Source organism: Strix aluco, chromosome 25 (assembly GCF_031877795.1).
Source record: "Strix aluco isolate bStrAlu1 chromosome 25, bStrAlu1.hap1, whole genome shotgun sequence".
Classification (NCBI taxonomy): Eukaryota; Metazoa; Chordata; class Aves; order Strigiformes; family Strigidae; genus Strix; species Strix aluco.
The window spans coordinates 5993578-6006133 of record NC_133955.1 but is presented as its reverse complement, the minus strand read 5'-3'; the positions used below and the strand labels follow the sequence as shown (position 1 = coordinate 6006133).

The following is a 12556-nucleotide window of genomic DNA, read 5'->3' as shown; positions in this document are numbered from 1 at the left end:
CACTGAGAGTACTCAGGGCTCCCTGAAATAAGAAATAGGATTTATCTCTTAAGAAAACGTAATAATCCCATTTGTCGTGGGCCAGGCAAGCCACAATTACATTAATTCAGCAGCCCCTGGACTACACCTCCAGCATTTTTGAGCTGCCAGTTCAGCCTGCAGCTTCTCAGCTGTTTCCTTCCCAGCTCATCTCTGTACTAATAGCTCAGTCTGGGGATGGAGTGGCTTTAGCATTAACAGGGATTTTAGCTCCTGGGTGAGCGATGGGTGATACTTTGCCATCACTGCCCCTCACAATTTACATTTAAATTAGGCCACAAGGGTTGGCACACCCCAAGCTGTCCAGGGGGAAAGTCTGAGCAATTTATTTTCTAAGTCGCCCCCGTCCACATCTCACCTGTGCTGTATTTCCAGAGCAAAGGGGTCAACGTGCACTTTACGCACAGACACACCCCGCAGGGTGGTTGAGAGGGTCCTGAACACCACCAAGGGGCAGTGCATTGGCTTGGGCCTGAAATCCTGCCAGCAGAAAATGCAGCTGAAATGCTGCTTAAACTGCCAAAGGTAAACGAGCAGAGATTTACCCTGTGGTGGTTGCATTAAACTATATTTACTTACTCTTACTGCAGAGTAAGGGATTACAAATCCCTGTTAGGCGAATGAAACTGGCTGTTTTAAATATCACCCACAAGAGTAGCTCTAGGAGAGGCCTTTAAAAGGTGTCCCAGAACCAAGCCAGGACTTTCTTTTTCACCAAGGAGGGCCAAGCCCTAAACCCTCAGCCCTCCCAGAGATCCACCAGCAGAGAAGAGCAGTAGGTCACTCAGTGCAGCTCCCTCCCGCCCGCAGCTGCAATAAAACCACAGTTACCGGCACGTCCCCAAAACCCCATCCCCACCCCACGGTGTGCCCAGAGAGCAGCACATCCTCTCCATGGTGGCCCCCCCGCAGCATCACAGCCAGCCCCATGCAGCAGCGCAGCCACCGAAATAAAGCACCCGCCTTGCAGAGCCGACGCTGCCCCACGGCCGGGCGAGGGGCTGGGGGCGAGCGGGGGTATCTGGAGGTGGTGGTGACAGGGAGGGAACCCAGCCTGGGTGGAAAATGGCACAGCTTCACCCTCGGGTGTTTGTAGTAGAGTAAACCCCCCCTCAGACCTGACCCAGCCACGGCAATAGGGGTGCTGGGGGTTTTGCTGTTCTGCATTTCTTTCACCCGGTGACTGATCGAGGGCTTTGCTGCGTCGTGAGGCGGTAAGTTACAAAAGGCTTTCTTGGGTTGAGGAGTATTAACATCCATCTTTGCTGATTCATAGGGGTTTTTTGGAAGGTTAAGAGATTAGTGTCACTAGGTTAATGTCACCATTACCCCAATTAAGCGGCAGCTCCTCGACAGATTTGCAACGTACACAGTCAAACGGCGCCACAGACACTAGTTATTAGCTAATGCAGTCTCAGCATTTCCCCTGTGAATCCCCTCTAAGGAAAATCAGACCCAACAAGGCACAAAGCAACTTGCTGGAAGGTAGGAGCCGGTGGAAAACCTAATACAGCCCCCAGGCCTGTTACACATCCCTGCATCATGCCTCTCCCACACAGCATCTTCGAGGACTGTCCGCAGCACCTAGCGCTGCTGTAATGGCTTTAGCAGGAGGAGATACTCAGCTTTAATGCTCCTCTAGTCCCTAGATGTGAAGAGATTATCAGGGATAAGTCAAAGCTGCACTATCCCTTGCATAGGGTATCATCTTTATGTATTACATGCAGATACAGACGCACGCAGGTGAAGCTGCAGTGCCAAGACCTTCCTGGATGCTGCATTGACCAAAGCGGTTCAGCATCAGTCTGAGCTGTGCTCAGGATGTGTCAGGATTTGCCCACACTGCTCTGGCAGAAGCGATCCCCAAGAGCAGGGCTACCACATCGCATCAGGATAACGGCAGCTCACTCCCGAGCAGGTCCCCGCGTGAGATTGAGGAGGGAGTGTTGGCACTGGGGATAAAAATGGTCCTGGCAGGACTAGGAACAGGTAAAAAGTGGGATCGGGTAAGTCCAGAAAGCAATAGTTCGGGGAGGGGAGGATGGGGAGAGCGTCTCTGGGCAGCACCGTGCTGCAGGATGGGACGGGGCTGGGGGAAGGCGGCACTGCAGTCGGTCAGGCTCCCACAGCCAGGAGGGATTTAGTCCTAAGCTGCCCTGGGATTCAAAGCTACAGCCTCATTTGTGTTTAAATATGAAATGTATGCGGGAGAAAAAGCTCAGCTGGGAGGTTTGGGGGAGAGAAGATAAGGGGCATTTTCTAGGCTTTGAAATCCATCCCCTAATGAGAGCTGATTTCAGTCTGGGGGCAGATAAAGGCGGTCTTTGACAGAGATCAGAGCGCTCCGGCGTCCCCCGAAGAAAAGGGCACCCCGCCACGGGGACCAGTGGGGGCAGCCCACGCGGGGCCACGGCCCCTACCTGGGGTCCCCCACTCTCTGCCCACTGTGTCGGGGCTAATTAAGGACTGACAGATCACTGCTCCTGGCAGCAAAAGAGGGGACGGGGAGATGGAGGGCCAGGCTGGCATTTGCAGAAGGGCTTATTTTGAAAAATCTAATAATCAGACACAGCCTTCTAAAGCTGTGGTTGCAATACTTTCCTGAGCTTTGCAGAGTAGCTGAATTTATTTTTCTGCATTCCCAACATGACGTTCACTCAAGGGCTTTGATAACAGTTGCCTCAAGTTTAGGTACAGGACTGAGCATCTGGTGTTTGTGTGACGGGGAAAAAATTCCACAACCCCCCCCCCCCACTTTGAAAGCAGGAGACAGTGCAGAGCAGGAGCTGCCACCTTCCCCATTGCAGGGCAGAGCAGCACCCTGAAAACCAGTTTCAAGCAGGCTTGAAATTGCCCCAGTACGCCCAGGAAACCCAGAGTAAAAGCCAGTAACAGCAATTCCCATTCTCTTGCTCCCACCGTAGCCCAGCCCCTCTTCCTGGAAACATCTAAACGGCCATTCCGCTCATTATTAGGCCCCATCTTTGCAAGGCTGAGATTGCTTTTTCTGTCTGCAAGATGCATTACCCTTTCAGGTAATGGAAACCAAGGGGCACGGTGGGGAGGAGATATGCTGCTATAATGGACGGAGGATGCAGTGGTCTGGCTGTAGCAATTAATAGGCTGAGTAACGAGAGAGATGCTTGCAGCAGGATGGCTGTGCTCTTTGCTGCAGCTTGGCTCCTATGACCACGAATGGACCAGTAAAAAGGAGCCCAAAACTTGCACAAAAACTGTGTGAGGCTCAGGTTAGAAAAAAACTGAGAGGAAGAATCATAAAAGCAAAAGGGGGATATTTAAAAAGGGAGCGTCTTAAGAACGGGACTCGAGTCCTGCTCTGACGAGTGGAGCAGTTCAGGGAGCAGTTGCTTGTTATTTTGCAAAACGCAGGAAACAATACACATCCATACTGCTCTTTAATTATTTAACGGTGCTTTTAATGTGTTATTAGGCTGTAGTAACAGCTTTCCCTTGGGTGTGTCTACAAAATAATTAGGCTTGGAGAAATTTGATTAATTTTTCATGAATTTTGATGATTAGCCAAATACATTTTCAGAGATTTCTTTTTTTTTTTTTTCCTTGCCCTCTCCCAGTTTTTAACAACAGAAGGAAATTGTAAAGTCTTTACCATAAAGATAAAGTGTTCCAAATCTGATGATAGCTGTAAGAAATTCAAGAATAGAAAGGAGCAATTGAGCAGCCTCTGAAAGAGAGGGGTCAGCAGTTCTCTGTTTTTACTGCTGTCCATTTCTAAAATGAACAATAGGATCTTTCTCCTCCAATTCCCAATTATGGAGAGAAAAGAAGGGAACAGAGAAAAGTCAATGGTTTTTTCCTTAAAGTCTAACAACAATACTCTTTATGGTCCCTGGTGAAGTTTTTTCATACACATGGGTAGTATAATCCAGTTTTGATTTTTTCCTCATTCATAGCATAAATGAAAGCCCTTTTCAGATGTCCTCCTTTTTCCCTTATTACCTCTCCCTTTGTCCAGGTCTGGCTTAGGAAAGGTAAAGCCTTTCCTAAGGGAGAGTCCCTGCACTCCACTTTGAGTTCATCAAAGCTGGTCCAGTTTCTCATACACATACAAACCAGCTATGACCCTGTATCTGTAAGGTTACCCTGGGAAAAAAAAGACCTTTTTTTAGTGCCAGCAGCTCCTGGCAAAGAGCATTTTACTGCAATTTAAGACAACTTTTGCCGTGAATCCATAAAAATCTATGAAATCTAGGTCACTGAGTGGAGGTGAATTTTCTGAGAAAGGTCAAGCAGTATTTCACTCGCACCCCGTACTTGTTAGGAAGAGAAACGACCTCTCAGGACAAACACTGCTCGAACTGTGTAACAGCTCCCACACCCACCCCGTGCCCTAATGAGAAATGAGATCCAGCTCAAGAGCAAGACAAAGATGAGGGCTGGATCTTGCTATGACTTATACTGCCTTGATTTCTCTTGCTGAAGCCTAGCATGGTGAGGAAGCTGTGAATGCAGCTTCGTTAGCACTTAACGACCTACTACTCCAGTTACTGACTCTTAGACTTCTTTCAGCTCTGGACTATCTTTTCTCTTTACTATTTCTCCTAGCAGAAGGTTAAAAAATAGAGGCGGGGGGGGGAGGGGACCAGTGGGGTCTGTTCTTGTAGAATTATCCTTTAAATGGCAAATAATTCATCTAGCTTCCAGTGGTGTAAGACATTATGCCTGAAATGATACGATGCTGGAAGGATAAAGAGATCACGTTGTGTTTTCAAAGTTCAACAACATCCACTGCAAGTAGGAACATACTTTAGAAGGTGATCCTGATCCACAAAGAAAATCTAGATTCTTGTGGATAAGCTAAACCCTGGCTGAAGTATAAGCTATAGCAGCAAAACAGCCCTCCCGGACTCAGAGGATAGAGAACTGCTAAGCCAAAAGGTTACATCTGTTTTCAGTTTCCCACCACCCAAAGCAGACCAATCTGTTACCCTTTTTTTTTTTTTTTTTTTTTTTTTTTTTTTTTAGGAAAAGTATAGTAAGAAAAAGATTGGCATCTATTCAGGAAGGAAAAAAACCGCAAAATAATATTGGGTAGAGAGACATCACTGCAACAAAATAAAAGGAGGAGAAACATCTATGAGGTAAGAAAGCAAAACCTACAGGTGCAGAGAGCAGGTCCTGCACTTGCATCACTTGGGAAGAGCCTTCTCTAAGAAGCTGTTCCTCCTTGGGGAGCCCCGGCAGCCCCGGGGCCGTGTCCAGCAAAGGCAAAGCACGACCTCTTACAGAGAGCCCTTGGGGCCGGGCAAACGAGTGCTGCTGCTCCAGACCAAAGGCTTTTCCGCAGCATTTGGGGTGCGTTTGGGCTGGTCGCACTCCCTAGTGCTGCCACCAGCCCCCTTCAGAGCTGGGTCACAGGGCTGTCCCTGCTGCTGAAAAGGTGGCTCAAAGGGGGACTGTGGGGGGAAAAAAAAGTCACGTCTGCAGCTTTTGTAAGAGGTAGGTGTCCTTCTTTGGGCAACCAGAAGTTATGCTTTGGACTTTGCAGGGTTGACACTGGGTAACTGAGGATTTGGGTTTTCTTGGAAGCAGGTGGAGATGCTGCACCCCCCCCACCCCATTACAAGAAGAGGTTTCTCTCTGCTTCAACGCTGCTGTAGAAATTCGCAATCGAGGGCAAAGCCAGCAATAGCCTCGCATGCAGACATGCACAGCTGTGGCACAAACATTGTCCTTAACCCTTTCAATGGGCACCTGGAACAAAAGAATTCTCCTGTACCAAAGCCCCGGCAGCCCTCAAAGAGCCACGGGGAGGTACGTGGCTGCCCCACAGACCTGTGTGGCCGAGGCAGGCAGCGGCTCCTGGGTGTGAAAATGCAGCTTAAATAGTGCACGGGTGCAGGATGGGCACCACCGAGTCAGGGCTGGCTGGGAAATCATCTGCATTCTGCAGGGTAGGGATGCTGAGGCTTAAAAAGGGAGAGGGCTTGTGCAGACCTGGGATTAAAAACCTCTTTAATAGGGCAACTTGACTCTCATTTTTGCTTACACAGTCTGTGGCAGCTGCAGTGTTTGGTGGGTTTAGCTATCATTAGGCATCTGTTAAGCCTCGCTCAGAGATATTTTGATGTTTGCAGACCCCCCCCTGTGGAGCCTGCCCTTGTCCCTTCTGCCTGTGGGGCTTTGTTTTTACCTGCCATCATTTCATATGCCAAATTTGTACTCCTGACACTTCACCTTCCCATTGAAAGGGTTAATGGAGTGCATGCTTAATTGCCAGCACACGCAAGCGAGCCTGGAGTGAGCCTCGCCCCATGCCTGTTACCTCCTCCGGCTGGTACGGTACCTGGGGTTGGCGTGGCTTCAGAGGGCACCGCCAAGGGTAGAGAGGGGAATACGAGGAGAGCATAGGAGAGAAAGGAAGAGAAAACAGAGGAATATATAAAACAGACAGAACACACCAACAAGAGACTCGGGACCACTTGCACACAGTCACCAGAGACTTGGGAGAGAGGAAATAAATGTATTAGCTCCAACCCGTCACCCTCCCGTGCATCCGAGCCACTTGCACAGGGCAGAGAGAGCAGGGACGTCCCCTCGGGGAGGGAGATTACCAGTTAAACACACACCAGCTCCCCAGCAGAGATGCCAGTGGTGTCCATTAAGTAAAACGCTTAAGCAGGTGCTTATATCTAATCCCAGCAAGGACCAGTTTTGACACTGAATTTCACCTTTGTTTTTCTACTGCAATTCTAACATCGGTGCTCCTCCTGCCTTGTGTGGGTTGGAGCCCTTGGCGCAGAACAGCGAGATGTATCTTATTTAAACTTCTCAGGTGAATGAGTCTGGCAAGCAGAAAACAACCTCTGAATGCGTTAATGGGTTTAATTTTCTTAATCTGCTGCTTTTTGGGTTTTTTTTTTTTGGATCCCAAACTCATCTTTTGTGTAGTTTTACAGCGGGTGCTTCATATCAGGGTGGGGGTTTAGAGCTGCTAATCGTACTGACACGCCTGTCGTTAACAGAACTCGCCTATGTCATGGTGTACCTCAGGGTCTCGTGTTTTGAGATCAAACTTTGCCATATTTCTGTAACTTCAGACTATTTTTTAATTTTTCTTGCTTAACGGCCAACGCTTTGCCTTGTGCTAAGGGGGTGCCACCACCCTCTGCGTCCCCGACCCCGAGAACAGGGACCCTTACCTCGTCACACTGGCGCACACCGTACCTGCTATTTCCTGATACAAAGCAGTTAAGCAACACACAACAACGGTTGGTTATGGCTATTATTTAGCTGCTCTCTGCTAACAGTCGCTGTTAGCAGCGTGTAGGAACACACCCAGTAAAGCAAAGGTATATGGAACAACTGGAACACTACTATCAGCACCAAGAACTTCAATCTGATCCCTGTGCTCGAACAGTTTGTTCAGCAAAGCTCCTTTTTAAAGCAAGGACATGCCCCCTCTCCTGTTTGCCAGAGTGTAACTTAGCTGATTTTTTCCCCCATAGCGTAGACAGCCCCATCTCCATCCTGTTACATCAATTAGTGATGCTGGAGCCCACCTAAGAGGTGTCAGGAAGCATTTCATTTCCACTGGGTCATCAGTAGGAATTACTTTTCCTACTCCAAGCCATTAGTTGGGGAGGGGGAGATGGAGGAAAGGAGACAAAAACCCCATTAAATCAGAGCACTAACCAAATCATAGGTCTTTTAGCAAATGCTAAAGAAAGGAAAGAGCCGGCTTTTGTCTCCCCGAGTTCCCTCAGGGCTCCTGAACTTTCACTTAGTTTGATGAATGTCCCACAATGGGCATTTTATCTTATTATGAATCTGGGAGTTGGGGCTTCACTTTGGAGGGTCAGGTCAGCTGCTGGTTATGGGGTGACAGGGAGGTGGCACCGCAGCCCCTGCCCGGGGTTCACTGTCCGAAGGGTACAGCGGCTGCGCCCCCTTCAAGCCACATGAAAATCACCCACATGTGCCCCGTTTTTAGCTCCTACAGAGACTGCAGAGGGGCAGATTAGAGCTTCATCCTTTTACAGGATGAGAGCAAGATGCTCTCCTGTTGCGGGGGCACGTGAGGAACGCTGATTGCTTGGGGGTCAGCAAGGTGGTTCCCGACAGCACAGGCTGGTCCCCCCAGTCACCTCTATAGCATTTCTGCTGCAGTATTTGGTCCTGGTCAGTCATCTCTCTATCTCTGCAGTAGAAAGTAGCTGTGCACCAGTTACTGTTTTGGACTGGTTGCTCTGTAGACCACCTGATTCTCTGACCTGCAGTTTTTGGCTCATACATGTACCATCACCCCCCCAAACCCGCAGCAAAGCCAGAAGCAGTTGCTGCTGCACATACCTTCGTTCAGCAAGGCTGGCGACTCCTCCACTAGGGTTTCTCCTTCTCCCACCTGGGTCCGTGCGCGCAGGAAGAAGCGATAGCGCGAGATGGGGTCTGTCCTCTGCAGGGTGAACCTTGTCTGATTGGGAGAGAAGTTCTCTACCAGGGTTCGGCCCGTTTTGGATCCGTTAACTGGGGAGGAAAGGCAGGTCGTGGTGGCTTCAACCTTGATTCAGAAATACGCTATCACCTCACCCCCAGGACCAGACCTGCCGTTGCTGTGGGGCCACACGTGCTCAGAGCTGTTGCTGCTGTTAGATACACTTCATCTAGGGCAGCTGGTGACTTACTGGGTGAGGAACCTGCTAGTGGGGACATTCAGGGTTGTGTCAGTGGTCACAAGCGGCTCAGAGAAGGCTGTAACCGCCCCAGGCATCGTGCTGGGCTCTGCCCTCCAGGCAGCACCTCTTACGCAGCCAGAGGCTTACGTTTGAGGGAGCACATAAACTACTCAGACTGTGCTTAAAGGTCTTTCTAAAACAAAGATCAAACTTATTTCCCTTCAGCGGTCGAGTCTGGAGAACTGTTGAGCACCTGCCACCCTCCCTGGTTAACTGCAGCTGCCCAGCACTGCTCCAGGACTCCAACACCAGCACCTCTCATCTTGTGCTGAAAGTCTCCAGCTCCTTACCGAGAGCTTTCTGTGCTAGGTGAGGAGGTAAATAGCAGCAAGGAAAATACTTAATGACTTAATTATCATCACTAAGAAGAGAACATGTGGAACGTACAGGCTTGATATCTAAGGTTGTATCCTGTGAGGACTCCATTGGGATGCTCTGGGTGATCCCACTCCAGATTGATGCTTTCCAGATTTGGTTGTCGGATTCTTAAATACCTGGGGGAGCTGGGCACTTGGGAGGAGGATGGGACCAGGAAGGAGAGGGAAAGAAAAAAATAACATACAAGATAACATACCTTACAATACTGTATACATCGCAGGCTGACTGATACACTCAAGACACTCATAAACACACACACACGCAGATGACACACACACTAAAGGTCAGAAACCGATTGAACAAGAATCTGTGCCAGAAACCATGCGCCAGCCCAGGGTTTTCAGCAGCGTGTGTGTGCAGGGAGCAGAAACCAGAGCAGCTCTGCATGCAGCCCCAGCCCCGGGCTGCGCTGGCCGGGTACCGCCGCCCTCCCGCGCGTAGCTCGGCCCGACACCCGCCAAAAGATGCTGCAGCCATGAAGCGGAGCTGTGACAGAGCTCAAGTCCCACTTCTGTGTGTTGTACACATACTTCACTGGTCTTGTTTACAGCCCCCACCCAGCCCAGCACTTACATCTCATCTATTTATCTGTTGGAACGGTGAAAAATAGTATAGCAGCTTCTCTTATTGCAAAGCATCTTTGTGTTATTAATGTCTAGAGATCTGTAACAGGGAGCTGGTGCACGTACAGTGATCCTTACCCTGAGGAATGGCTGCTTTTATGACTGCTTATTCAAAGCTAGTAAAGGAAGGAAAGCATTATACATTCTTGAGTTAAATTACTCTCCTGCTTTACTCATAATCACGGTGTCTTGACCGGGGAAAGAACTTGGCTCTCTGATCTGAGAGATTACTGATTTTATTTTTTTTAAACAGAAGCTTTGCAAATTATCATTCAGTCTCCCAAACATCAATATATAGCTAGTAAAATAGCTTAGTGGTATTGGGGAGGAAAAAAAATCAACAGTTTTCTTATGACAAGAGTATAATCCGCTATAATTTCTTCAATCAATGCCACCCACGTATGCATACAGCCACCCCCAATGCCTACAGCTACCCCAAACGCTCCCTGCCTCGAGCACACGAGTAAGCAGCTCAACCAAAACGCACCTGATTGCACAACCACCCTGCTGGAACAGAGTCCTTTCTTTTTAAACAAGCTTAATTATGGCTGATCAATTGAAAAACCTTAGAAAATGGTGACAGCATCCAAGAAAACGTTAAGGAAGAAAGAGAGAGGGCTGAGAGGGGCTGTTCTTGTGCAGCAGGAAGAGGATGAAGAGGGAGAGGAAGAGGAAGATCCCATAGTGTTTTGTGTTAGTTGAGACAGGATTTGCTTCCAGCCTCTACTGTTTTCTCCTCTTGCATTTTTGTAACATACTGTGCTAAAAACATCTGTGCTATAGGAAGATTCATTGCCAGCCACTGAAAGTGCAGCTCCAACAAAAAGTTACTGGCATGTCTATAAATAGCTCCTGTGACAGCAAGAAAATTAAAATCTCAAGTTCATCCTTGACACAAGCTCTTTAAACAGAAGAATGAGGTGCTCTTGCCTTAAAAGCCTGACGGGTATTAGTGACATCCTTTCAGAACAAAAGTACTTGGGTCTTCCAGAGATTTTACTGCCTTTCACTGAGCAAGATGAATATATTCACTCCCGTTTCACCCACCCGCAGCACGGGGAGGTGCAGTGACATTTGCAGGTCAGGCAGCAAATCAAGGGCACAGTGCTGTGCCTCTGAAGAGGCTTTGCAAACATTTCTCTTGTTCCACCTAAGAGCTACTTGCTGATGTGTTCAAAGTACCTGAAGGGGATTTTTAGATTGATGAGACAGCGCCAGTAGTTATCTCTAGGTGTAGCTGCAGAGATGTCACCTGCCCCGCGGTGACGAAGGCGTACAGCAGTGCCGTGTGACAGTGATGCTGCCCAGGCTCAGCTAAAAATTGTCCCTAGCACGTCTCCCCGGCAGCATCGTGGCTCTGCCGCAGAGGGGTGCAGCTCCCGGTCCTCTCTGCAGAGCCCAGCCACCCAAACCTCTCCCAGCCTGTGCCCCAGGGACGGGTGCCTGCACAACCCCCCTCCCCGGGAACGTACCTCCTTCTGGTGTGGGGAACTCCTTAACTTCACTGCGTGGCCCATCGCCTCTCCCGTTGGTTACAACCATCTCAAGCTTGTAGTTGCTGTAAGGAAACAGCCGGGACACTATGCCCCGGTTTCGGTCTCCAGGAAAACTCACATACTGCCGTTTTTTGGAGACCCACAGGTTCTTCAGCAAACTACTGTCTCTCCAGAAATAGGCCTTCAAGAAACATGCATGGCAAGTGAAGCTTTTCCCATTTAAGTGCAATTGTTTTTTCATTAACAAAGCACAGCAAAACGTTGCCTTTCCAAAGAGCAGCGCTCAGCTGCGGAAGCCTTTTAGAGCAATTAATGAAGCTCCACGTCCCCCCCAGCGAGGCAGGTCAGTGGTGTTACCCGAGGAAGAGGCTGAGCGTGGGGTTAAGTGCTTACCAAAGGTCACAGAGCAAAACCACTAAGCTCGGACTACAAAGAGCTGTTTCTGGTTCCAAGATCTAGGCATTAAGGGACTCGCCCTTTCTACCTGGAGTAGCACTGTCACAGTGTACAAGGAAAGGTGGGACGTGTCCAGGCACAAAGGAAAGTCTGAACTGGGAAAGTCTCCCATTCAAAGCCCCGACTAAATCTTATTTCATGCAGAAATAAGATTCATTCAGAAAATAGACCAGAATGACAGAGCAGAGGCAGAAAAAATGAAAGCCAGGGAGCTTGCTTTATGCCCAGTGGATTATTGGATTTGAAATGCTGTAACTGTTTGCAGGACACGTGCTTTTGGTAACGTCTTAAATCTGCTAGAAGGGGCTCTGTCCAGACTTTTGCTTGTTTTGAACAGGGTATATCCTCTGTACGTAAACAGTGGTATTTTACCTTAGCAGTAAATATTCAACATGAAAAGGAAAAAAAAAAAAAAAAACAAAACACAGCAGGATCCATGCTGTCTTTTAGTTGCCAGTTAGTACGAACCGCTGGGTTTAGGCTTTTCAGGGGTTGGTGTTCATTAAAAGACAACATAGGTACTTTGGGGATGACACAAAAACCAGCCTGTGTGTACCTGTCTGAGGTCGTTCCCCCCAGTGCCAGCCAGCCCGTGGTTCTGGGCAGCTCTAGAGCCAGGAGCCACCTTGGGGCGTGGGTAGACCCACCCCCAGTCCCTCTCTGGGTGCACAAGGGCATCCCCACTTGCTTTGAGCCCCCCAGATCCTGCGGGCTGGCACGGGGAAGGACCAGCCCAGCACCAAGGCCTGGGGAGCGACAGGAGATGTCCCCAGCCCCGTCCAGGCACCACAAAGAGCAAACCGAGGCCCTTCATTTCTCGTGCTGCTCCAGAGCAGAGCTCAGCCCCTGG

At 49.1% G+C, this 12556-nt stretch overlaps 1 protein-coding gene across 22 annotated transcripts in view; it reads right to left on the bottom strand.

The window, feature by feature from the left end:
• The window catches only part of NFASC (neurofascin), a 95661-nt gene that overhangs the window by 22048 nt on the left and 61057 nt on the right, over window positions 1-12556 (bottom strand). For 13 of the 22 annotated variants that reach the window (XR_012626339.1, XM_074849932.1, XM_074849939.1 and 10 more), the window contains 4 exons: window positions 11227-11431; window positions 9141-9263; window positions 8371-8544; window positions 6365-6379 (listed from right to left, as the gene is read on the bottom strand). The exons of 1 other annotated variant lie outside the window; for it this stretch is intronic. Coding sequence is in view for 20 of the 21 variants with exons in the window: in XM_074849932.1 (XP_074706033.1) it covers window positions 6365-6379; window positions 8371-8544; window positions 9141-9263; window positions 11227-11431 (517 nt within the window). In the remaining variant the exon portion in view is untranslated. The remainder of the gene's footprint in view (window positions 1-6364; window positions 6380-8370; window positions 8545-9140; window positions 9264-11226; window positions 11432-12556) is intronic. 8 more of the 22 variants (XM_074849940.1, XM_074849941.1, XM_074849948.1 and 5 more) reach the window with 3 other exon arrangements.